The sequence below is a fragment of the Chinchilla lanigera genome, unplaced genomic scaffold (genome assembly GCF_000276665.1).
Source record: "Chinchilla lanigera isolate Chin_1 unplaced genomic scaffold, ChiLan1.0 scaffold00048, whole genome shotgun sequence".
Lineage (NCBI taxonomy): Eukaryota > Metazoa > Chordata > Mammalia > Rodentia > Chinchillidae > Chinchilla > Chinchilla lanigera.
In genome coordinates, this window is record NW_004955449.1 from 15,050,871 (window position 1) to 15,078,307 (window position 27,437).

Here is a 27,437-nt window from a genome sequence, read left to right on the forward strand (position 1 = left end):
GCCTGGGCGGGGGGCCCGGCCGGGGCTGACGCAGGAGTCCCCGCGCACTCGCGAGCCCGCACACTTACTTTCCAGGTTAGGCGGCGGCCGTCGTCGCTCCCGGGATCAGGGACATCCGCGCCGCCGTGGGGTCGCCGCTGCGGCAGCAGAGAAAATCAAAAAAGTGCGGCGGTCGCGCGGCTGCCCGCCCCTCCGCCCGCCCGCCCCCTGCCCCGGGGAGCGGCTCCCACCACCCCCGGCGGCGGCGGCCAACTTGCACCTCTACCCCGTGCCCATGGTGCCGCCTCCGCGGCAGGCGTCGACACGGACTCAGACCCGGAGCCCCCTCTACTGCCCACAGGCCGCCGCCGTCGCCCTCTCAGCCGCCAGCCCGCCTGCCCGTCCAGCCCCAGGCTCCCGGGAACGTCAGCACGCCGCCGTCTCCGGACAAGCTTCCCGCCAGCCCCATTGGTCGCCAGGAGAAAGCTGGCCCTCCCCATTGGCCCGGCCCTCACATTGAACGGGCCAATGGGAACTGCGGTTTCAGGTCGCCATAGAGACCGATGCTGTTAAGCGTGAGAAGGCCTGGACAAGGTGGGGAGTGAAGATGAAGGTGTGTCTGCCCTCCAGCGCTGGAGGAGGTGGGAGAAAGGACTACTAGGGGATCCCTGAGCGCTGGCTCTGAAATCTGGGGCAGGTTTGTTTGCCTTACTGTCAACCCAACTGTGCATGGTCTGTCCCTGGCTTCAAAGGCAGGAACAGTCGAACCCCCAGATTTATCCTTGACAGTAAGAGCCCAAGAGTGGGCGTTTCAGTTTTCCAGCGTCTGGGGTGCCCGTGAGCCTTTGACCTTTGACCTTTGACTCCGGTGCCCCTTCTGCTTCTCCAGGTGAGTTTGCACCTATCCTTTTAATCGCTTTCACCTCCTGTATCACATGGACACTTGAGTTCTCCTATGCTTATTTTTCTCACCACTCTTCCTCTGATCTTGTTTCAGATTTTGGGGTCTTCAACCCATTTTGCCTTCCCAAAGAAGACTCAGTAAGGGTTTTCTTTGCATGATGAGCTTTGTTTTGTTTTTGTCTTTTTGAGACACTTTCACTGTGCAATTCAGGCTGACCTTGAACTCACTTTGTAGCCCAGGCTGGCCTCAAACTCGCTGCCTCCTGAGTGCTGGGATTACAGGTATGCACCACCACGCCCAGCCATGGGTGATGTTTTTGTAAGGGAGCAGGTTTATGGATTGTATGATCATTGCCAAAGATCAACACATGATGTAATGTGTTCCCTGCTTCCCCAGACAAAGCTTTAAGCCCCCTACATGGACACATATCTATTAAACACCCCTGTGTATGCTTTCTGCACTGTGAGCTTGGCGGTGCATGCTCTTTCCTTAAGTTACAGGATGGAAAATGATAAAGCTGCCAGAGTCCAGTCTTCATAGCTTCTGATGATGTCACTGGAGAAAAAGGGAAATAGGGTTTTGCTATTTTTGTGCTAAACTTTTCAGTTGAAAGAAATAGAAAACCATATTGTATGATAAAGCTGATAGGATGGTGGAATTTATAAATATTTTGTTGAGGGAAACAATATTTGCAAGCTACATATGTTTAATTACTGTTCTGAATTTTAGGTTAGATGATACACTTTACTACTGGTTTTTATATTACTGTGACTGAGAATCACAAAGAGATAACCTTAGATAAATGTTAATATGCTAGTTTAAGAAAACAATTTAAATTACTTGACAATCACTTTGTAGGATTGGGCTATGGAGCAAAACAGGTGAACATTTGAACTCCCTAAATATTTTTAGAATTAGGAAGGGCGCAGCAAGGGTTAAGAAATGCTGTCTCATGACTTACCTTAATGGTAATAAGGTGCTTTTGACTGATTTGGGCTTTTTTGATATGTGTTTATAGGTGAATAGAAAAGGTGAAATGTAAATTTTTATAGATAAAACATTTTAATGTTGTATCAAGATACCACTGATTTTAATTTTTAAATTTTTCAATAAAATCTCATGAATGGAAGATTTATCTACTTAAAAGGAAAAGAAAATGGGTATTTCCTCTTTTCTTGTCATTGACTACCATAGAAAGAAGAAAACAGCTAATTTTCTTGTTGTTTGAGTAATCTTTTTGTATTTTTCAGAACGCATTTGGCTAGAATTTTGAGATTGGGTATTTCATGTTTGTAATGGTTAAAGTATTACTAAAATCTCTCATGAATAATGTTTCCTAAAATAAGTTGCTACTCAACATTAATTTTTTTCTTGTTATACAAAGCTGAAAGCTTTCTTTTGGACTTGCTATTACTTTGCTAAGCATGGCTAGATAAGGCTAAGAAACCACTCACTCCCACTAAAAGTTGGTGCTACCCAGACTTGCCTGGGTCTTCACTGATTCTCTAAATTCCCTTTCTCATGAGGAGGGTGATAGAAATATCCAGGCACATTCTCCCGAATCGGTCTCATTTCTTCTCTCCTCAAGCCCTCACTGTACTTGGGCTTCCTGCAGTTTTTCATATAATCTTGCCTCATTCTTGACCAAGGGGATCCAGCATGAGGTGCCTCAATTTAGCTTTCCTAAATCTGAGTCTCAGTTTTCCAACATCATCATCATCTTCAGCCTTGACTGAGAGGATGAGGGTGTCTCTGGCCTCAAGCACCCTATCTATTTGTCCACCTTTCTCTTTTACTTTCAGACCTCACTTGTGCTTCTAAACCTGTGCCATACTCTCTCAAACAGGGTTTTGCTCTACTAATTATAGTTTTTCTGGGATTGTTTTACACCCTTTCCTCCAAAGATTTTTCCTGAGCCTTCCAAATAACTAGCCTTTTATAAACCACTTCCTCTCACCCTACCTTCATGTCCTTGTTTCCTTTCACAGTGAAATACTATGAAAGGGATTTCTTGAGGTGTCTACTTTTTCACCCTCGGTGTTGTGGCCCTTGAATACAACCGAAATGATTCCCTAGTGTAGTGGTTATCATGTTTGCCTAACAACTGCAGTGATTCTAAAGATGGTACTCTTTCTCCTCAAAATTTCAACTCGTTTTGCCAATTTAGTTAACTCAAACAAAAATATCCTTTGCTTACAAGTGGCAATGCCCCAATTCCAGATTGCCAGTGAAGAGAAAGAAAACAATGTCACCCAGCCCAAGGAGCCATAGAAATGCAAGTGACATTTTTAAACCGGCTACCCATACCATGTGGTGGGTTTAAGTGCTGAGAGGAGTGGTTCGGAGAGGGACCTCAGGCTGATTGCAGCACCTGGGATAAGGTTAAAAGGATTGAAGAAGTTGGGTGACCCAACTCAGGAACAAAACAGCGAAAAATGCAAGGTTCTTTTCACCTACCAGGCAGAAATAAGTCAACCTGAACCTTTCAAAGATTATGAAAACTTTGTAACTTTCCAACGTTTGTTATTTTCATATTAGTGCATCACCATTAGTGATATATTCCTTGGGAAAAGTGTACCAGGTGCAGAGGCAATAAAGCAGCGATGGCAAACCTTTTAGAGTTTTCAATGATACAAACAGCTCACTGTGGCATGCGTGCCAGAGGCTCACCGCCACTGGAATAGAGGGAAGCAGGAAAACTCTTTCTTCTCATCTTTGGGTGTCTATGGAGGAGGTTCAAGCAGTGAAGACAAGACCTCCAAAAAACACACTGGTTAGAGGAATGGTGAAACAGAGGCAGGTGGCAAATGAGGGAAAGAGAGCAGTGGAGTAAGCTGGGCCTGGAGGAGGGTTACTAGGGCTCAACAGTAATAGTCCACTCAGGTTTGCAGATTGCCTGGACCCTGAGCTAGGCCCCATTCTCTGAATATGCAACCCCTTCTCTTAAAGACCTGGTCAATTGTTACCTGGAAGGTTTTTCTGAAGGTTTCCTGGCCCTGACTACTCTGAAAGGCTGACTTCTTTCTGCTATAGTATATTATTGAGGCACTTGATACTCTGTCTCCTGATGTAATTATCCATGTGGACTTCCTCCTCTAGAGGATAAGATCCACGCCAAGGCCAGGACGGTGTCCCCGCAGTGCCTTACAATACCTCCCACAGTAAGAAGAGCCAGTATTCGTTGCTTTTTGTTGTTGTTGTTGTTCTTGGAAACATTTGACTTCCAACAGTGGAAACATTGGAAACAGTAATGTTGGGAGGTAATTTGAAAAAAGATGAGATTAAACAGTCAATGTAGAGAAATGAGGTAAAGTATGGCAGAGTACAGTAGAGATTTTGCCACACTGCCTCCAGCAAGAGAAGGAAGGCTCAATCTGATTGCTATCAGATTAGGAGAGGGGATCTGTGTGAGAAGACCTGGGACTGTGTACTTTGGCACGTTCACAGTGAAGACTGCAGAACTCTGTGTATTAAGCAAAGTAATTGAAACTCATTATGAAGCATCTGTTTTGCTCTGTCTTAGAACATGTAGGATCATGACAATTTAACATCATTAAATCAGAAAGCCATCAAACATTTAGTATTTGTAATAGACGCTTGGTGTGTATAAAGGACATTTTTCCTAGAGTCTGTATAAACAGCCCTTAAAGAAGGCAGCCCTGTCTACTTCACAATTGTGTTTCCTGGGCACAGCCTCAACCCTGTGGGGACCTGACTCACAGGTAGCCGACCCATTAGTTAGCTGTTAGCCCATAATCTGTAATGGTGACCATCAGATTCTTCCAGGGACTTGAATTGAAAGCACAAGTGAACTACCTTGTCCGGTTGTTTTCTGGGTTTCTACTGAAGAAGGGAAACCACAATTTGCTGCCTCAAAATATACTTGTATGTAAGGATTAGTTTGCCTGACAGCAATTGAGAAAGCACAAATAGAGGGAAGGATCTTTTACTTCCCCTCCTTTTTGCCTAAGGAAAGCATGGCGTACATTTCCCTTTTAAAATTACAATAGCCAGCTAAGTGTGGTGGTGCACACCTATAATCCCAGCACTCTGGAAGACTGAAGCAGCAGGACCACAAGTTTGCACCCAACCTGGACAGTTCAGCAAGACCCTGTCTGAAAAATGTGATAAATAAATAGGATAACTGAAACTGTAGAAAGGAAGACTACGGATATAACACGTTTTCACTGGTAAATGTGTCTCCCTCTCTAGTATCAGGAAAAGAACTGCATACTCCATACACTTATCACCCGAGAGGGCTCTTATGAGCATAACTAACTGTCTTAGTTGCTTTTCTCATTGCTGGAACAAAATATTCGACACTCAAAGTTAAAGAGGGAAAGATTTATTTAGCTCACAGTTTATAGAGATTTCAGTCCATAATAAACTGGCTCAACTTGGCAGAGTGGCACATGGCAGAGGACCAACAGCTCACGGTAGAAGACAGCAAAAGCAACAGGAGCAAAAAGGGGAGAGCAAGCCTCTTTCATCCCTTTATTGTCGGCAGGCTACCGTAGCACTTACGTGGCCAGTCCCAGCGCTAGACAGTGAACCAATCACAAATTCTAGATTCAGCCCTGTTATGGGTTGTGTCTGGGTGTCCCCCCAAGGCCTCATGCAGTTATGGGGTGGGCTTCTAGAGTTTATGATTAATTCATGGGTGTGACTGCTACACCTGCCCAGGGGTGGGTAGTTTGCATACAATGTAAGGGAGTGAAAGAGGCCACTTGCTGCTACTCCTCCACCTGTTCTCTTGTTACTTTTGCTGTTTTCTGCTGCCATGAACTGTTGCCCTCTGCTATGTGCCACTTTTTCTTGGAGCCAGCTGATTATAGACTGAAACTTCCAAAAACTATGAGCTAAATAAACCTTTTCTTCCTTAATTCTGGGCATCAGGTATTTTGTCTCAGCAAGGAGAGAAAAGTTACTAAGACAAACCCCTTCTGGAAAGCCTGCTCCCCATGATTGCATGAGGCTTTGGGGGGATATCCATATACAAACCATAATACCTTACTAAACAGCCCCCATTACCTTAATTTCTGAGTCACTTTTCCATCACCCCCTTGCAAGGAAACCCTTAAGCAGGTTTTCCTTTGCTTAAACCTTATCTCCACACTTTATCGCCTTTGTTAAAATGGTGTATAAGCACATATTTCAACTGCCTCCTTGAATCACACCACTTTGTGAACATCTGTATACTTAATGAAATCCATCATTTTCTCTTGTCTTGTAAACTTTGTTTAGATCCTCAACACTGAGTCTGGGTGGAGGGAAAGTACTTCTCCTTACCCACACTGTTCTCCCCCAGAACTCATGCTTAAATAAAGTTTTTCTCCCCAGTTGGTCCATGAGATTTCTGTTTCTTTGCATCGGCCCTACCTCATTCTTTTCCTGGTTCTCCTTTAGTAAATTTTTATTTCTTTACATCCAGAAGCTTTTACTAATATACTGTACAATTTTTTTTTTTTTTTTTTTTTTTTTTTTTTTTTTGGTGGTACTGGGGATTGAACACACGACTTTGCACTTGCCAGGCAGGCACTTATGCCACTGAGCTATATCCCCAGCCCCTATACAAATATTTTATAATAAAAGAAAATATATATTTTATTATGACCATCTTATTGCAGTATGAAGGATGATAGCTACATGTATTTCTAACAAGCAAAGACCAGAAAGTGAATTATCTATCAAGTACCAAATATTGCTAATCCAAATTGGAGGAAAGACCTTTATTTAATGTGGGACATGTATTCTTCCCACTTCTCACTTCTCAGAGTTCTCTCTCCCTCAATGCTTAGTTCTCCTTGAAGTTGAGGGCAAGAAAAGGATACTTATACTAGTTGAATGGATATATTTTATGAAATATAAATTATGCCTCAACAAAGCTATTATGAATAAAGACTTTAAAAAATTACAAACATCTTAAAGCTCTCATCTGTGAACACTTAATAAATTTGAAAGTAATTTTCTGTCATGACTGAAAATCTTTAAAGCGATATTTCACTGAGTTTAGACCTCACTTATGAAACATTTAAAAAAAATTGCATAGTAGTCAGGTGTTACAGTTTGGGGTCTTGTAAGGGGAACAATATAATACAGGACACATGTTTTATAAGATTATTTATAATAGTCACCCAAAGAATCACACAAAAAGAGAGTGCAGGAAATCTGTTCATACACTAAAGACCAAACAATCCAGCTGAGGGCCTGGATCCCATGATAATGTTCTGCATGAATCCAGCTGAAGACCTAAAGCCCATGACAATGCCTCACACGAGTCCAACTGGAGGCCTAGAGGCCATGACTATGTCTCGTGCAGGCCTGTTTCACGGATCTGCACTAGGAAGGCCCAAAGGTCAGTGGTGGAAGCTAGAAAGTCTGCACCAGTGGGATGAAGGATCTGTGCTAGCAGGCTGAGGGACCTGCACTGGAGTCAAGAAGCAACACTAAAGTAAGAACCAGAGCTCCCCTAAAAAGTACCATAGCCATCCTCAAGAACAGTGAGGTCCCAAGTTCAACTGACAGTGAGGAAAGCCATGTTCCCATTATGAAAGCCACGAAACAATCTTTTCTAGAAGACTGAGAAGTGCACCATCTTTCCCCTCCAGAGCCAGAAAGCAATGCTCAGAATGAGGACCAGAGCTCCTCCAAACTTAACTGAAGCCATTCTCAGTGACAGTGAGGTCCTGAGCTCCTCCTCCAATGAGAACAGCTGAGTTCATCAGGAAAGCCAGCATGACAAAGTCCTCCAGCAGAATAGCCCAAGAGAACCAGCAGCTCCCTAACAGCTTCCCAAACAGCTAGTACCAGCTCCCAACAGCCTCACTACTTTTTCTCCAGTTCTGCGTCTTGTGCAGCCAGCAATAATCCTCAGGTGGTCCTCCCACACCCAGCACCATGCTGGTTCAGTTCAGCTGCGTATTACAAGTTGACCAGCAATTCTCAATCTACCACACGAGGCATGGTTGTACACGCCTATAATCTCAGCATAGGAAATTTAGCAACATAGTGAAGCTCTGTCTCAATATAACAAATGAAAAAGGGCTGAAATATAACTCAGTGTGAAGGCCTTTGGTTCATTCCCCAGTACAACATAACAATGGCAAATTTCAAAGCAAAACAATTGACATCAGGGGAGTCAGAAATGTACTAGAGAAAGAGACTAAATTCCAACCATTGCACAAGGGGCGGGGGATATAGCTCAGTGGTACAAGTGCCTGCTAGGCAAAGCACAAAGTCATGAGTTCGATTCCCAGTACCCACATTAAAAAAAAAAAAAAAATCCTTCCATTGCATGACTGGTAGATAGAATTGAAATTTGAGAATCTTAATGGGATACATAAAACCAATTTTTTTTTCCCGGTACCGGGAATCGAACTCACAACCTTGCACTTGCCAGGCAGGCACTGTGCTCCTGAGCTAAATCCCCAGCCCCCATAAAACCAATTCTGTACTTCTTCTGTATCTGTTTGTGGTATCATAACTATTATATCCATTAAAGTCAAGAATAGGAATTAACTAACCTTAGGCTTAGAATCCTTCTAATTGCATGGTATTATACCTAGATTTTCAAGGTAACTACTTTCCTTCACATAACTGTCACTACAGTCTATTAAAACTCTCAACACTATCAATATTATAGATCTCTTTCAAGTATAGAGATTTTTGTGTTTTACAACTTGTATAATATGACAATATTACTTCTGAATAGTTTTTTAAAGTAATTTTGGAAACTTGCTCAAAAATGTTTAGTAATAGAGCTATGTGATCAAGTACATTTGGAGACCTGAGTTTTAGTAGAATATCTTTAGATAAAATGTCCATTCTTTTCCTGGTATTTTTGTTTGTTTTGTTTTTAGTTTCCACCTTCTTTTACTGCTGATACTAGAAATAATCTTTGAAAAATTACATTCCAATCCTATTCTTTCAGTCTTCTTTCTCATGAAGAACACTTAGCTTGTTCACCTCCAATATGTCACCTTCGAATCTCCGAAGTCATCAGCGGCACACGGCATTGGAGTGGCCCCAACCGAGGGCAGGTCTTCATGTCTCCAGTGTGATTGAGAAGGGCCATCTTTTCTTTGGGCTCATCCAAATATTGTGAAAGTGAGACCTAAATAATAACAGTACAACAGAAAGCCAAAGAAATTGCTATAAAGGAGCCAATTTGATAAAAGGCAAAAATCTACCTGCACAAAATTAATGCACTTTATGCTCAATAGAAATCCTGATTTTAAGATCCTACATCTTTAATGATTTCTTGTGTGGCCTTGTTTTTTCCATTGCCACTGGCTCAGCTATGAAAAAGACTTTATGTGCTTCCCTATTTCTCATGAGCATTAATTATTAACTTAAAAATGTAAAAACTGTGTAAACCTCTGAACTTTTAGTATGAGTATGTGTCTGCATTTCTGAATTTGTCTTAGAAAATGCCTCCCATTTCTACTTTATATCAACTTTTTTTCTCTTTGTTCTTCACTTGAAGTAAAATTTTTTATTAACTAAAATAACTTGAAATACCATAACATAGTCATCAGCATTTTATCAACTTCTTATAAATTTCCTCCCCCCCCCTTTTTCTTTTGGTACTGGGAATCAAACTCAGGACCTTGCACTTGCCAGGCAGGTCCTCCTTTTATTGAACTAGCTAGAAACTTTTCTCATGGACTTTCAGGTGGTACATTGTGTCATAATTTCATTGGTTGAATACACTTCAAAGTAATATTTTAACCCATTTTTTCAATTACCAACTTTCTAGACATAAAATTTTAGGGCTAGAAAGAACTTTAAGGATTATAAATTGGCACTATGGCTGGCCAAATAACTCCCAATTTAAGACTTTCCATTTAATCTCATTGATTTCCCTAATTCACTGTGTTTGCTCTGTGTGTGTTTTATGTTTGTGTGTATGTAGGCAAGTGACTAAATTTTCTGAAGTTAATGTAAGTTATGCATATTTGTAGAGATTAAACGTAGGAAGTACAATGATGCAATTATATCAAGATTTTCCCTTACATTTATAAATGACTACTTTATCACCACTGCTACTCCACAGTATTATTTGACTTTTGAGATGAAAGCTTTATATATTTTATACTTAGTCTTTGATGAGTACACTGCAACTTTTTATGTTCTTGAAATTGAGTTGCAACCTCCTAATTATCACTTTTGTATTCTAAAAGTGAAAAATTGTACTGAGTATAGTTGGTGGAAGAGCACTGAGCTCAGTCAAGAGTCCTGCTTGTTTCCAGCCTTGCCTTTCTCGCTTCCTGGGTCTTAGACAAAGCATTTAATATTGTTGACCCCGTCTTTACTGTAAAATGCAGCAGTCAGACTAAAATAATTTCTAGGCCTAGCTTAACTAGTGTTTAAAATGAAATATTGCATGGCCTCACTCTAAATTTTTGTTTTCTTTTGAAATGATTTAACAAATGTATTTGTCACTTTACTATCCCCCTTCAGTCATTTTCATGATGTTTGTTGTCTATTTGTATAAACCTTCCTTCCCTCTTTCTCTGTTCAAGATTTGCCTTTACTCTCTATTACTGTTTATATCCTGTCTTCCTTTCCTTGCTCCTGGGACCTTACCCTTACCTTAACCGGGGAGCAGCTGTTTACAAAAAGAACTGTGACAGAGTTCTACTTTTGTACCTGTTGAGAGCAACAGCTCCTAAGGTAGTGACTGGCAGATAGGAATTCCTGTAGTCCCTCATCAAATACTAATGTGGAAAAGACGGTACAACTGAAGCCAGGGAATAGCGGTGGGTGGGTGGAATGGTGTGTTCTTGCAGTTCTGAGCCTTTTAAAACAACACTCTATTTGCTATTTCTTACTGTTTCTCTCCCTGCTATTATCCTGGGATGCAAATATTGGACAAAGGTATAATGAGGACTAGAATGATTTATGTGTGATGTTCCTTTCATTTAATGGGATAGCTACTTGTGGTAGATTTTTCTGCAAATAAATTTTTTGCTTGAAACATGACTTTTTTTGTTTTCTACCATGCTTCTGAACTGGCATCCTATAATTATTCTACTCTAAGACGTTAAAGGAGAAAGCCCAGGAAGTGTAATTTGGACAGCCTCTTCTATATATTATTTCATTTGTAAAACAGCACTGGAAAAACTGTTCTTAGCAAAGAAGCTAATTGATGAAAACATTTCTTACTGAGAATCTGAGGGAAGCAATATGTTCTCAGCCCTTTCAAACCGCAGAATAGATTTAGCCACCAATAAACAAAGGCCAGTTATTTATTTTCTATAGTACCCTTAGCAAGTCCTTGTTTTTCATAGCAGGGCTGTTTTTCATTCTTTATCAAAGCAAGTTTTTAAAACATAGCAGTTTTTTTTTTTTTTTCATAAGGAAAAGCCAGCTAAAACTATAGCAAGATTCTATAATGGATGTAAAGAAAACTTTCCCCTTCAATATTTATGTATATAGGTTTTTTTAAAGGGGGTAATTTATTTTAATAGAGAAATGCAGTTATATCAGATGTTCTGATGAGTAAACTTAATAAATAAATAAAAAAATAAGGCACATGAAAAGATTTTCACTAGTAAGAAGACAAAATTCTATTGTATTTACAAAACTGCAGTATTGCCTGTACCTGATACATGGAAGATACTAAATTTGGATAAATCAGTGAGTATTTTACTTTCCTTCACATTCTCCTAGGATAAAAAGAAAACATAATATTAAACAATGTTGAAAAAATTTAATCAGTACAGGCAATTTTCAGATTTCAATATTTCTAAAGTTCAAAAAGCAACATAAGTAGGAATTAAAATTCCTGAGCCATATGATATGAAACAGCAAAAAATTTGGCCTTTTTAATAAAATATCTTCAGCCTACTTTTATTTCAAATTTGAATGTGGGATAGAATAAAATGACATATTGCATAACATAAGAAATAAATAGCCCCCTCAGAAGGTATAAGGCCACCACACTGAAGAATTTGAGAACTGTTTTCAATTTTTGAACTATTCAGTTTCCTTCAGCATCTTTAATTTTTCCTTTTTCATCTTTTCTCTCTTTAAAAATTACCCTGTAGAATGGAGATGAGGTATAAGATTTTTAAAATCAATTTTGTTGAGAGATGTAGAATCCATGTGAAACAAGACTAGGGGTGGAAATGTAGATCATTAAAAGAGCATTTGCAATGAGCCCCTGACTCAATTCCCAGTACTACTACAACAAGGAAAAAAAGAAAGGAAAGAAGAAGAATAAGAAGGAGGAGAAGGAAGAGGAAGAAGAGGTGCCAGGAGAAGCATCTTAAACAAATATAAGTTTTGGTATATATTAATATCAATATCTACCAAGTATAGTAATGGTTCATTCTTCTAATCCCAGGTACTCAGGAGGCCAAAGATGTATGAATGCTCTGTAATGACCTGAAAGATGCTTAATATCTTTATTCATCAAGAAAATGCAAATTAAACCACAACGAGATATTATATGCAGGAAAATTCCAAATTCAAGGCCAATTTGAGCAATTATGTGAGAATCTTTCTCAAAATAAAAGAAATAAAAAGGGACTGGGGTTGAAGCTCAGTGTGAAAGTCCTGAGTTCAGTCCTCAGTACTACAAAAACTAACCAAACAAACAATAGTAACAAAAAATCCCAAAGGAAAAAAATGTGCCTTTTTTTAAGATTAAACTTAGATGAATATATTAACAAATGAATCAACCATGTAAGCACCAGCATAATTTTTGATGTCACCTAAAACATTTTCCTAGTTACTTCTTCCCAGGCAACTACTGGTTTGTCTTTTGTCACTACAGATTATGTGTGTTTCTCATAAATGGAACCACACATGCAGTCTTTTCTGTGTGTTTTCTTTCTTGCACTATAGTGATTTGAGATTCACGCATATTGTGGTGCATTCACACCATTAGTTCATTGTGTTCTCACATTGGTTTATTCCTTATTATTGAATATATTCCAGTACATGCAATTATTTATCTGCCTGTTGATGGACATTTAAGTTGTTTTAACTTCTGATTATTATGAGTAATCTGTAAGTATGTACAAGTGCTTACAGAGGTGTGTTTTTGTTTCTCCTGGAATTTGTGAAACCTAATGAATTTAACTATTTTTAAAAGTCCACAACAGATTTCCAATGTGGCTGTGCATTCTCACCAGCGGTGTAAGAGGTTCCAAGTATCTAACACTCTTGTCTACCCTTGATGTTGTCAACATTGAAATTTTAACTCTTCTAATGTATGTGATATAGTATCTCATTGTGGCTTAATTTGCATTTCCTTGATGAATAAAGATATTAAGCATCTTTCATGTCATTACTGAGCATTTGTGCATCTTTTATTGTGAAACCTTTATTCAAATAATTTGTCCTTTTTCAAATTGGGGTGTTTGTTCATTATTGACATGTAAGAACTCATTATATACCCTGGTTACAAATTCCTTGTCACATCTATGGGTCATAGCTATGCTCTCCTTGTGTTTTGTTTATAATTTATATTTTTGAGCAGTGTCTTTGAAAACAAAAGTTTAAAGTCCAGTGCACCATTTTTTTCTTTTATGGCTGTGGTTTTGCTGACTTACCAGAAAAAATATTTTCTTCCTCCAAAGTAATAAAAGTTTTTTTACCCATGAGTGAGGCTTGGCTTTTACTTTTCCTCAGTAGGTATCAGCACTATTTGTAAAAAAAAAAAAGTCAATATTTCCTCATTGAATTACCATGGTACATTTGTCAAAATCAACAGCATAAAATCACAAGAAGATACCATTTCACCCTCGCTGGACTATGCTATAGTTGGATAAGTGTTCCCCCAATGCTGATGTGTTAAAGACTTAGTCCCCAGTTAGGAGGTAATGGAACCTGTAGGTGGTGAGGCCTAGTGGAAGCAAGTGGGATCAATAGGGGCATGCCCTTGAAGGGATTATTGGGTCCCTCATGATTGGCCATGGTTGGTCCTGCTTCCTGGTCAACATGGGTTGAACAGGCCTTCACTAAATACTTCTGTCATGATGTACAAGCCCAAAGTAACCAGGCAAGTGATCATGGGCTGAAACTTCAAGACCATGAGCCAAAGATGCATCCTTCTTTAAAAATTCATTTATCTCAGCTATTTGTTACAATAACAGAAAGCTGCCTAACACATTTTGTCTATTATTATTATTATTATTATTATTATTATTATTATTTTAGTCTTTTTGAGGCAGGATCTCACTATGCAGTTCAGGCTGGCCTTGAGCTCAGTTTGTAGTCCAGGCTGATCTCAAACTTGCAACAATCCTCCTGCCTCAGCCTCCCAAGTGTTGGGATTACAGGCGTGCACCATCACACTCAGCTTGCCTGTAATTATTTTTAAAAGCATACCAAAGCAAACCAGAAAATGACAAATGTTGGTAAAGTTGTGGAAAAATCATAACTCTTATGCATTACTAGTGAGAGAGTAAAATAGTGTAGACACTCTTAAAGCTGTATGGTGGTGATTCAAAAAATTATATGTAAGATTAGGATATGATTAGATTAGCAGTTCAATTTTTGGGTACATTCCCCAAAGGATTAAAATCAAAGATTTAAAAAGATATTTGTGTACCCATGTTCATAACAGCATCGTTCCCAGTATCCAAAACATGGTAGCAAATCAAATGTCCATCAGTGAATGAGTTAACAAATAGAAGGTGGTATGTACACACTGTGGAATACTCCGCAGCCCAGAAAAGAGAGAAATTCTGGTGCAGGGTATGACATGAATGAGTCATGAATAAATTAAATTGACAAAACTAAGCCAATCACAAAAGGACAAATACTGTGTGATTCCACTACTATGAGACACTTAAGGCAGTCAAATCCCTGGAGCTAGAAAGTAGAACAGTAGTTGTCAGTGGTGTACAGGAAGAAAACTTGAAGTTAATACTTAGTGGGTAAAGAGTTTCAGCTTGAGATGAAGAACACGTTCTGGAGATGGGTGGTGGTGATGGCTACACAATAATATGAATATGCTCAGTGCCACTGAACTGCACACTTAAAGTAATGAAAATGGTAAATTTTAAGATTGACTGATTGTGCTAGAGGTCTAACCTAGGGCCTTGCACATGCTAGGCAGGTGTTTTACAACTGAGCAGCTCCCCAGGCCCAAGTTTTATATCTTTTACCATGATGTTTAAAAATCAAATGACCATCTTTGTGAGTTCTATTTCTGGACCATCTTCTGTTTCACTGGTCTGTATGCTGGTTTTTGCACCAATATCACACTAACTTGATAATTGCATCTTTTACAGTAAGTCTTGAAATGCGATACTATTAATTCTCTTTGTTCTTCCTTTTCAGAGTTCACTGGTATAAATCTTGCCTTTTCATAGAAATTTTAAAATCAACCTATTAGTTTCTGTTTCTCAAAAAGCCAGCTTGGAGTTTGGATGGCACTGGTGTTTCATATAACTATAGGGATCACTGGCAACAACAGTAAGTTTTTGACCTATGACCACACAATATTCTTCTGTTTTTAATGTACAAATCTTAGATATGTTCCCGCCTCCTTTACTTTCTGAAAGAGTTCAAGGTTGATATTATTTATCTTTTAAGAGATTGATAGAGTTTACCAGTACATAGATCTGGGCTTGAAATTTTCTCTTTGATGTTTTAAAAAAATTGATGTAATTAACACAACAGATGTAAAACTACTCTGATTTGCTCTTGTTCTTGAGTCATTTTTAGTAAACTGCATCATCCAGAAATGTGTATATTCCATCTATGATGCTGAATTCTTGGCATAAAGTTGATTATGTATAATATATTAAATCTTTGTATAATACACTTTTTGGCATTTTTATGTTTTCAACCCCATTTATATTTATATTAAAGAAGGATAAATGAAGACATTTCTAGGTAAATGGATGCACCTTGAGACCTTACTTTGAGCGAAATAAATTAGACATGTTTAAATATCACATCAGCCAGGAGTGGTGGCATACCCAGTACTCGGGAGGCTGAGGCAGGAGGATCATTGGGAGTTCGAGGCCAGCCTGGGCTACAAAGTGAGCTCAAGCCCAGCTGGAACTGCATAGTGAGACCCTGTCTCAAAAAAAAAAAAAAAAAAAAAAAAAAAAAAAAAAAAAAGACAAAAAAAAATCAATAAACATCATATCATTTCTCTTATGTGAGAAACCGGAAAGGTAAATAAGGACCAAAATGTGTAATAGATGTTGGGAAGTGAGAAGAAAATCTTCCAATGGGAAGCGGGACAGGGGAGGGGAGAGGGGAGGAAAGAAGGGAAAAGAAAAAGAGAATAGAAGGAAAAACTGGAAACAAAGCCTTTGTAAATGAGGAAGGCAAGAAGAGTTGAAGGGAGGGCAAGGGAACTGGGATAAAAGAAGAATCAAGATATATTATGTGCAGGTACAAATTCTCTATAATGAATGTGATCTTACTTATATCAAAAAGCACCAATAACATTAATTTTTAAAAATGTGAGCTTTTTCTAGACAACACATAGCTCAGGCTGGCCTTGAACTCACTATGTAGCTCAGGCTGGCCTCAAATTGATGGAAATCCTCCTGCCTCAGCCTCCTCAGTGCTGAGATTACAGGTGTGCATCACCACATCTGCATCAGTTTGACAATTTCTGCCTTTAAATTATAAAATTTGTATATTTTATCTTTAATATACTCATCAATGTGGTTAGATTTAAGCATACATCCTGATATTCTTTTATTTATATCATCTGTTCTGTCTTAAATTTCTTTGCCTTTTTTCTCCTTTGGATTGAGTTGTATTCTATTTTTTCTCTGAGGGTATTGTCATTTTAATAGTTCCCCAGAATTTATAGTTTAGCTTGTCATTCTAGCTTCAATAATATTTTAATAGTTCATTCATTATAAATTGCTCTTAACACACGCTGCTTTCATTTCCCTTCTGCCATTGTTTGATCTTTTGCATCTACATGTGCCATATTCTGGAAATACCACTACAGACATTACTCATTTAATAACCTACCTGTTTAATGACTGTTTGGACTTATGACCCATGTTTGCACTTATGACACAGGAATGTGGGCAGCAGTGTAGTCTTATGGTGGCTTCTTCTACAGGATAGTACTGTAATTTTTGCTGATTATACTGTATGGTACAGTACTGTAGCTTTATGTCTTCTTATACATTACAGTAGTGCACTAAGAGCTATGCACATAAAAGCAGAGTTATCAAAGCTGGAGTTTCCTTGGACTATTTCTTTGTTCTGAATACCGTAATACACATACTATATACAGTTTCTGATTTAGCAACGAATCCATTTAAAGATCCAGTCAATGGACCCTACCTCAGTCATTAAATAAGGAACGTCTGTATACATTTTTCTATCTGGTATTTTTTCCACTTGAATAACTTTCTCTCTCTCCCTCTCCCCTACTCCCTTCTTTTTCCAGAACTGGTGATTAACCTAGAGCTTTTGCACTGAGTTATATCCCTTATCCTTGTGTTGCAGTTGTTGATTTTTGCTTGTGTTTTGAGGCAGCATCTTGCTAAGTCACTAAATTGGCCAAGCTGGGATGGAACCTGTGATTCCAACCTGTCCTTCCTCAGTACTTTGGGACTTGTGGTTTGCTGGAATTCTTGGATTGAGATTTTATTATTTTCTTCATGTTTGGGAACTTTTTTACTCTTTTCAAAACATTTTTTTAGCACTTAACAGATATGTTCTATTAGTCTTCCTGGTATTATTCTACAGACTTTTTTGAGACTCAATGATTTTGTCTTTTTATCTTTTAATTTAGATACCTTCTATTGTTACATATTCAAATTTATTGACTTTTAAAATTTGTTTGTGATACATAACAAACACCTTCATGACAGGGTATGATGTATATGCATATCACATGTTGATCCTTGTTCCTTCCCCTTTTCCTCCCTTTTCTCCTGGCCTCTTCTGATCCAGGTCCCCTTTGCATCCCCACAAAGTCTATCAAGTCTGTCCTGTTTCCTATCACCTTTCTTTCATTTTGCTTTTTCTTTATACTTTGGGTTTCTCGTATGAGTGAAGCTGTAAGATCTTCAACCTTCTGTGTCTTATTTTGCTTAGGATTATGGACTCAAGGTACATCCATTTTCCTACAGATGACTTCAATTCATTCTTCTTTGATTTCTTTCTTTGGCAGTATCTAATATGCTGTTAATGCTAATGCAAGTTTTATTTCACATTTTTCATCTGTATAAATTCCATTTAATTCTTTATCTCTTTCTGTGTTTATTATATTTTTATTTTTCTTTAAACCTTGAAGCATACTTACAGCATATTATTGCTTATGTCTAGATGTCCCCCATAGCCTCATGCAGTCGCAGTTGGGTTTTTTTTCAGAGGTGACTGGCTCTAGAGTGTGTAATTACTAAATTAGTCCATGATTGGTTTGGCATAGTTCTGCTGGGATGAAGGATGTGATGTGGGGATTGATTCATGGTGCAGTGCTAGGATTAAGGGTGTGAGTGCTACCTGCCTTAAGAGAAGGTAACCTGGATAAAATACAAGGGAAAGAAAGTGTCTTGTCATTTATCATTGGCCACTTGCTTGTTTGGCTACCTTCTGTACAACATGAACTGTTTCTCCTCTGTCAGCCATGACACCCTGCCTTGGAGCCAGCCAATTATGGACTGAAACCTCTGCAAACTGTGAGCTAAATAAACCTTTCCTCCTTTAACTTTAGGTGTCAGGTATTTTGTCTCAGCAATGAAAAAAATAACTAAGACATAAGCATTTACCAGATCTATGTATTACTCCTTCTATTTTTTCAATTCCTCTATCTTTTTCTACTTACTGAGATTTGTTTGTTTGTGTTTTGTAGTTCAGACTGGCCTCGAGCTTACTCTGATCTTCCTGTCTCAGTCTCCTGAGTGCTGAGGTTGCACATGTGTGCCATCACACCTGACTTCCTACTTACTGGTTTTTATCTTGTTTAATTGGCAAATATTTTCTTGATGCTTGGTGTTTCCAGTGCTTTTTGAATAGATAAAAGATACTGTGAATGTTGTAGTGTTTCATGTGTGGATATTTGTCTTTTAATTTCTGCTATATGTTGTTTTAGCAGTCAGCTTAAACTTGTGAATCAAGGATTGCTTTTAAGATTTGGTAGGTTGGATAGAATAGATTCAAGAAATTTAACCTTTTTAGTAACCAGTAAAAAGCTAAGTATTTCCCATCCCTATGTGAATGCAGCTGCTCAGCAGTTCACTTTCCTATTCCACTTTTGTTGGGATTTGTAATATTTTCTGCCTTTCACTCAATTTTCAGTATTCAACACAGTCAAAAAGAACCACATGCAAATTTGTGGAGCTCATTTTCTACATGACTCCTTCCCTTTTGGAACTCTGCTTCATAATTTTGAAATACCTTTATTGCCTAACTGCTGATCTCTGATTCCTCCATTTTTCACTAATGCTTGACAATGATCACCTTGCTGTATGATGAAGAATATTCCTCCAGTTAGAAATCCCTGCAAGTTTTGTAGCAGAGCATCTTTAAATCAGAAAACCTTATTGCCTTACTTCTTGAAAACTTAACTTTTTTACAATAACCACTGAAAACATATCACAATAATATATTTTTATTAACATTTATTGGGGTGTCTCCCAGGGGGCTATGGAGAAAATTGGGGCCTCTCACTAATGAACATAGGCTAGGATATAATTTTTCCCAGGCAGCTGCTCCTTTGTTCACCAAAGGGAGCCCTGACCAATGATTCCCCAAGCCTAGAGGGTCCCCATTTAGTTACCTTACGAATTCTGATAACCTATGAGGAAACCAATTTTGACATCATTTTGACCACCTGGCAACCCAAGTGAAAGCATGCTTTTTAAATCTGTAACCCAAATTAAATTATAAACAAAATAATACAAAAATGTGAAAGAGAAGGGAAACAAAAAAATTGTTGAGCTCAAATTAAAAACACCTGTTCACATATTGGACAAACAGACAAATACCCAGACGATATTCTTATGAATTTAGAGTGCACTCAAATATATTTTTGGCCAAATTGAATTATAATACCTCTTTTCACAATTTTAGAAGTTTGTAAATATAAATAAAGTAGTCAGAATTTTTTGTAGGTCAATTAGCAGAGATCTCTTACAAGAACAATTTGGAAGGAACAAAATCATTTATCTATAAATAATATTTATTTTTTGTATTTTATTTTGTCTTAAAATACTGGCAATTTTTGCTTCCTTTTCTTTCATGTAGCTTTCATCCCAATTATCTCCATACACTTTGTCACCTACTCAGACCTTCGATTTCATTTTTTGGTTATCACCTCCTCAGCATCCTGAATCAATTTCTTTAACTGACCCCCAGGTCAGGTCTATCTCCATCCATGTCTCTCAGTTGAGGTATGGTCTTCCAGGCATCACTGCCACAGGACTGAGCATCAGCTTCTTGAGAGGTGGAACCAACTCCTTCCCCCAGTCTGGGTCCATGATACAGCTGGACAGCATGCTGTGGCACCCAGATAGGCAACATTCAGCATTCTCTAGAAAGACACAAGCATGCCCTTGGCCCCATATGAGTACTAGGCTGGGTCCCTTCCATTGTGCAATATGAGGGTATTTCCAGAGGACCCTTCCTAGCTTCTTTTCCTTTACCTGATTGAATTGTCTTTCTGCTGCTGTGGTCCCATCGCTGGTAGGATTTAAAAAGTTAATAGTATATAATGCCAAGTGAAGTCTGTTATGAGGTATGAATTTTGTACGGAGGGATTTCCCTTTTTGTTTTTGTAATTGAATTTTGAGCATATGGTGAGCATGTTCAACAATTCCTTGATTTTGAGGGTTTTAAGGAATTCCTGTGGTAAGGGAAATGTGAAAGGTTTTACAAAATATTTGGAAGGTGGCACTCATATCAGCCAGACCATTGTCAGTCTTAAGTGCCTATGGGCAGCCAAGGGTACCAAAAGCATCCAGGCAATGGGCAATGACATGTTCAGCCACTTCACCAGTATGGGCTGAAGCAAAAATAAATCCTGAGGAAGAATAGATTGAAATGTGGACCCAGTGTAGAGTGCCAAATTCATGAATGTGAGTGACATCTATTTTCCAGGGATGATTAGGGTGTAACCCTCAGGGATTGACTCCTATAGGGAGTGAGAGAAGGTGCATTATACATGAGGAGCATTGTTTAACAATTTGTCAAGCCTATTCTGTGCAAAGTAGAAACATTTTAATGGAAAGTGGCATGGGAGGCAGAAGCCTGTTGAATGAGGGAGTAACAGTGATGGTAGTCAGCTATCTGTCTGTTGCAGTGTTTCCCTCAGTGACAGCCCCTGGCAATTAGGAATGAGAACATAAGTGACCAATAAAACAGGAGACATAGTGTGACAAAATGGCAAATTGGAGAGTGTGAAATAAGTGAAAAAGATCTTGGCTAGTGTGTATAGTGGCAGTTTCAGTGTGGTGCACCACACCGCAAACAAGTGCTATCTGAAAAGAGGTTAATGGGGATGGATGAATGATCTTGCAAGACCCATGTAACAGCCTGCAATCCAGTCTTTTGTGCAGAAGAAAAACCCATATCCTGTATTTGGGAAGAGAATACTCTCAGGCCCCTCAGCAGTATGTCCATTACATAACTCCCCTGCCTGAAGAGGACCCATCTGTGAAAACAGACACTTCCTGCTATGGGAACTGTGCTTATTTTTCAAGGGAAGACAAAGGGTGTGAGGGAAGCAAATTGAATTAATTTGTGTGGAGAATAATGACAATAACACCAGGGAAGTTAGCCAATGTGGATAGCCAAGAGGATAAAAATTGCCACAGCCACTGTTGTTGAACAGAAGAAAAGGGAACAATGGTACTTTGCACCTCATGACCAAAGAGCTGAAAAGAACATGTCAATCCATGTGTGATTAGCCCTGTGACAGCATCTTAAAAGGAAGCAATGGTTTTATGTGGAGCATGTGGCATATGTAGCCACTGTAAAGGGCCCTGAGATTGCTAAAGGACCCTAGTGGGCATATGCTGAGTTGGGAAAATAACTAAAAACATTGGTGAAGGTGGATGAACTCTAGAAATTTGAGCATTAGAGAGAACCAGATTAACTTTGTCCAAGGCAGCTTTAGCCTCTGACATAAGTGCTCTTGAAGACTTGGGGGCTGAGTCTCCCTTGAGAATGTCAAAGAGAAGGCCTAAATCATGAGTTGTTAGCTTAAGAGTTGGGCAAAGCCATTAATATCACCAAGTAATGTCTGAAAATCAGTTAAGTTTACAAATGATTAACCTGGACCTGGACATTTTGGGGCACAATATGTCTCAGTTGAATAAGGTGATCCAAATTTGTGAAAGGCACTATGGCTTGCACCTTTTTGGAGGCCACTACCAGCCCTGCATTATGAAGGGCGTCATCTAATTGGAAAAATATTTTGTGCAAAGTGGATGAGAATGCATGGACTAGAAGAATGTCATCCATGTAATGAATAAGATAAGCAGATGAATGAGCCCGACAGACTGACAAAATGGCTGCAGCTACAAACTCTTGACATAGAGTAAATCTGTTTGCCATTTCTTGTGGCAGACAACACCACTGGAAATGGCACATAGGGGCCTAATGGTCGATGGAGGATAAACTAAAGGCAAAACATTTTTTATCCTGAGATTGGAGGACTGTAAAAAAAGCCTTTTAAATCAATCACCATGAGTGAAAAATGCAAAGGGATAGCTACAGGACTGGGCAATCCTGGTTGAAGTGCTCACATAGGTTCTATGGTATGATTAACAGCCTGTAAATCTTGTATTAATCTCCACCTACCTGACTTCTGTTTTATTACAAAAACTGGAGTATTCCAAGGGCTATTGGAGGGTGCTAAGTGCCTCACCATCATCTGCTCATTAACCAGCGTATGAGCTGCTGTAAGCGTCTCCTGAGTGAGGGGGTCACTGATGAACCCAAACAGGGTCATCTGATATCCAAGTTATCTTAGACATTATTCATGGGGTCCAAGAAGAGATCAAGGCTCTTCCTGAAAATGTGAAGGTGAATAGCCTATACCAAAAAGGTCCTTTGTAAGGACTACTGGAAGAGATTCTCTCCTTCCCTGATTGTATTTACTGAGCCCTTGAATGAAGAGAAAATCTGATAAGTCACCAAAGAGTTGAGACTGACCAAAAAAATGCCCCCATATCCTGTAATACGTCACAACCCCATAAATTGACTGGTATATGGGAGAGGCCATAAGGTGAAAAATATCCAGAGTGTTCTTCTACATTCCTCCAGCTTAATAATTTTGCACTTCTTCTAGGGTGAGAAACATTGCCCACACTCTGCAGATCTGTAGTTGCTACATCCAAAAGCCAGGCCATAGGCCAAGGGCATTGGGCAATAACTGAGACATCTGCACTTGTATCCAAAAGCTTTTAAAATATTTTTCCTTTAATAATCTATGTCATCTCAGGATGATCTTGTTTAATCTGTTGAACCCAATAATTACCAGAGGACCTGAAACCCTTGGGTCTTCTTTTTCTATTTATAGATTTTTCCAATTTTTGTCAAAGGAAGAATGACCAGTTGAGCAATATGAGAGTCTGAGGTGACTTGAATAATGCATTGAATAGTTTGAACCAAAACTCTGATCTCCCGTTTATAAGCAGCATTGATGACACTGGGTAAAACCTGGAGACCTTTTAAAGTGAGAGTGCTGTGGCCTAATAGGAGTCCCACTGTTCCTTGGAGCAAATGCCCACAGACTCCAGTAGGAATAGCTTGGGGTCCCATTTCAGGAGTTAGCGTGAATCTGGAGGAGGGACTGAGGTCCAAGACTCTGCTGTCTTTTGTTGCTCTCTAGAGGTCAGAAACATGTTGTGATGGGTGATTAGAGAAAGTGCCCCACTGTTCAGTGGGGCTGGGGCAGGCCCTGCTGGAAGTTTCCCAGAATAGCTCAGCCCTCCATATCAGTCTTGAATTTACACTTATTATCCCAATGATATTCTCATCTACACTTTGGGCAGATGCTAGAAGGTTTTCTTGAAAGGCCAGATAGTGGTTGTGTTGCCACTACAGGTGCACTGGAGCAATTTTAAACAAAATGTGCCCTACCTCCACAGCTGAAACAAGTAACTTTGTTCTTTCCCTTTCCTTTAGGCTGTGGATGAATAGCCTGAGTGATAGGTGCTGCCAAGGCAGCCCCTCATACATACAAGGGGCCAGTGTCTGCACAAATTTGAGTCATCTCAGACAGCATAACCCATCTTTTGTGGGCTTGTAAAGCCTCTTTACACCACTTATTTGAATTTTCAAAGGCCAATTGTTGAACAGTTAACTTGCCAGCCTCTGGATTGTTGATAATCCCTCCCCTAGTCTGCAATAAGCATGCCACAAAATCCTGAAAAGTTTCGTTAGGACCCTCGTGAATGGAGATCAATGGAAGATCTCTGAAGGAAGTTACCTCCAAGCCCTTGAGGCAGATATTTTAATTTGCTCATATGCTTGCAATTCAAAAGTAAGTTGATTATTTGTGGTAGCAAAGTCAAGTTAATATGTCTTTTGTAATGGCCTCACTGAGTGGCATTGCAAATGGCCTGATCTGTGTACAACTCAAAAAAAATTTCCCTTCCACAATAAATAATGCCCTGGACTTAAACATGCTTTAGCTATTTCTTTGCAATCATTAGGGGCTGTAACCTGTTGTTCTGTGAGCTCTATAAAACCCAAGGTAAAAAGGAGCTGTGGGGCGATAGGTAGCAGTTGCTTGATTTAGTTCTTTCAAGGTCTGAAACATTAAAGCTTCATGAAGATGTATAACTTGTCCCAGATTATTGGGATCTTGGGCTTCAACAACAGGGTAAACATATTGAAAACCCTCCAGGGATTCTCTTGCCCTGTGGCTTCTTTTAGTGCCAATTGCAAGGGAGAAAGAAAGGATGACTCTATTCTATAAAGGGTGGAAGTCTCAGCCTGTGATGTAGCAAAGTTTTTCTGAACTATAACAGCAGAAGTAGCTGCTTGTGGTGCAGTTATGGTTATTGGTTTTACTTTGAGTGGCTGTGAAATGGAAGCTGCAGCTAAACACTCCTCTAGTGGGGAAAAGTTTTCTTTATCCCCCTCATAGCTCCTTCCTTATTTCTGATTGAGCAAAGCTAGAGGGTTCAAGCTCTGTTGGGGGAGGCTGTTGCTCCAATACATTTTTTCTGCTCGGGGCTTAGTTTTAAGATAGTGCTCTGAGCCAAATCCTCTGAGGTCATCTCAATAGGTATACGATCATCAAGACACACCCTGATCAAGGTCCACAGAGAAAAGGTAACTATGATAATACTCTCAGGCCCCTCAGGAGTATGTCAGGCCTGCAATTGTTTCTACACACCTCCATATATCAGGGTTCACAGTTCCTTGTGGGAACCAGGGACATGTCTCTTGCACAAAGGTGAATAATTCTGTCAGTTGAGAAATCTTTACATCTGAAGCTTTTGCTTTCAGTAATACAGCATGCACTTCTATATACAGCTGTCATTCTCAAGATCCTGTTTGCCCCATGTTTTACACCTGACAGTGGCATTGATGATATTGATGGGACCAGTACTGATGATATCAGTACATCTCTGAGATCAGTATTGATGATATCCATGGGGCCAATACTGATGGTCTCAATATACCTCTTTCTCTTTTGTGTGCACAACTATAGGTGTTTTCTTACATGCTATATGATGAGTTTCCCCACCCCCTAGTCCCTGTGAAGGCACCACAGTGCCTCATCCAGTGTAGTTCTTGAAAACTCCCACAGGGAGAATGGTAAAGCAATGAAAGCAAGAGTGAAAATGCAGAAAGCTGAGGTCAGATGAAGCCCTCTCTTTTGGTGGATAAAAGAACCTAATGACTGAAGCATGTCTATTTATACACTCGGCAGATTGATGTCAGGTGAAACTTCTCTGCCTAGCAATTTGTTTGCCAACTTGTCTCAAGCTCATTGTGTTTTGAGGGCTGGAACAACTTATTCACCTGGCTCGCTTTAGGCACTCTGTGTTCTCAGGGCTGGCCTTGCTCTAGCCCCACACATGTGATTGATCTTCAGCTGTAAACACTCCCCACACATAGAGATGGATAAGGATTTTTTTTATAAATCCCCCAAAGCACAAGAAACAAAATCAAAACAAAACAAAAACAATGCAAACATAGAAAGAAAGAAAGAAAAACAGATGAATGGTATTACATTAAACTAAAAAGTTCTGCATAGCAAAGGAAAAAGTAACACAGTGAATAGAAAAATTGCAGAAGAAAATATTGATTAATTATTCATCTGAAAAAGGATTAGAATCCAGAATATATAATGAACTCAAACAAATAGTAACATATTCCAATCAATCCAAAAGAAATGAATTGAGTACATTTGGTATATTGAAGAGAAATCTACACTGCCACATTATTGCAACACTACTCACAGTAGTGAAGAAATGGAAACGATCCAGTTGTCCATTGACTGATGAATGGAAAAAGAAAATGTGACATTTGCACAATAGGCTACTATTCAGCCATGAAAAGAGTAAAGTCCTGTCATTTTTGATAATATGGATGGAACTAGGAGTTATTATAAGTGAAATGAAATAGATACAGAAAGACAAACGCCACATGATTTCACTCATATGTGAAGTTTAAAAAAGTTGGTCTCATTGAAGCTGAAAGAATACTGGCTACCCAAGGGAGAAAATGAGGGAGAGATTGTGAATGGTTGGTCAAGTGGCTACTATAGCTTAGGAGAAATATTTTTTGTGTTCCATTTCACAGTATGGTAACCACAAATAATATTAATATAGTCTATTTCAGAAAGAGATAGAAGGATTTTGAATATTTTCACCCTAAAGAAATGATAAATGTTTGCAAATACAGTTATGCTTATCCTGAACATTGTACATTGTATATACATACAAAAATATCACTTGGTACTCTATAATTGTATACATTGTCATATGCTAATTTATAGAAGACTGAGGCCTAGAAAAATTATATAAATTGTCCCAAACAATATTTAGTAAGTAGTAGAAACTGGGTCCATAAAACTCTAAAACCTATAACCTTTTGGCTACATTTGCATGAACCAATTTCTGGTTTTATCATAAAAGTTGCCTTTATGTCATATTTATAACATGATAGTTGACTTTATATTTGTCAGTCCCTTAGATTTTATGATATATTCCACCAAAGCAAACACACAATAGCAAATCATATTACAGAATAATTTGTTAAAAATTGTTTCTTTAAATTTCTATGACTCATTTTTAACATACCCATTCCATATTAATTAAAAATTCAGAGAGTCATTTGATGACTTTATTAGCAAGCATTTGTAGTTGGAATTCTTTGGAAATCAATAGAATTCTTTTCATACTTGCTTGTTTTCAAATATTAAAAGCTAAGTAATTTAAGCCTGTTAGCTCAGTTAGTTAGGACATGATCTTGGTATTGATCACCAAACAATTCTATTGACCTCTCACAGAAAAATTCAGCCCAAAGCTAAACCTGTTACAACTGTCTCACATTTGCGTTATTATTTTCTCTAAACAACACAAAATCAAGTTTATATTCTGCTTCAATCTGACCTTTAGAAATTGAAATAGATACATTTTAT

At 38.9% G+C, this 27,437-nt stretch overlaps 1 protein-coding gene across 1 annotated transcript in view; it reads left to right on the forward strand.

The window, feature by feature from the left end:
* LOC106149554 (cuticle collagen 40) overlaps positions 1-27,437 on the forward strand; it is a gene marked incomplete at its 5' end in the record, with an annotated part of 56,431 nt that continues 28,994 nt past the window's right edge. The window contains 2 exon segments of the mRNA XM_013518719.1: positions 1-868; positions 15,182-15,316. Of these exon segments, the coding sequence (XP_013374173.1) occupies positions 1-552 (552 nt within the window).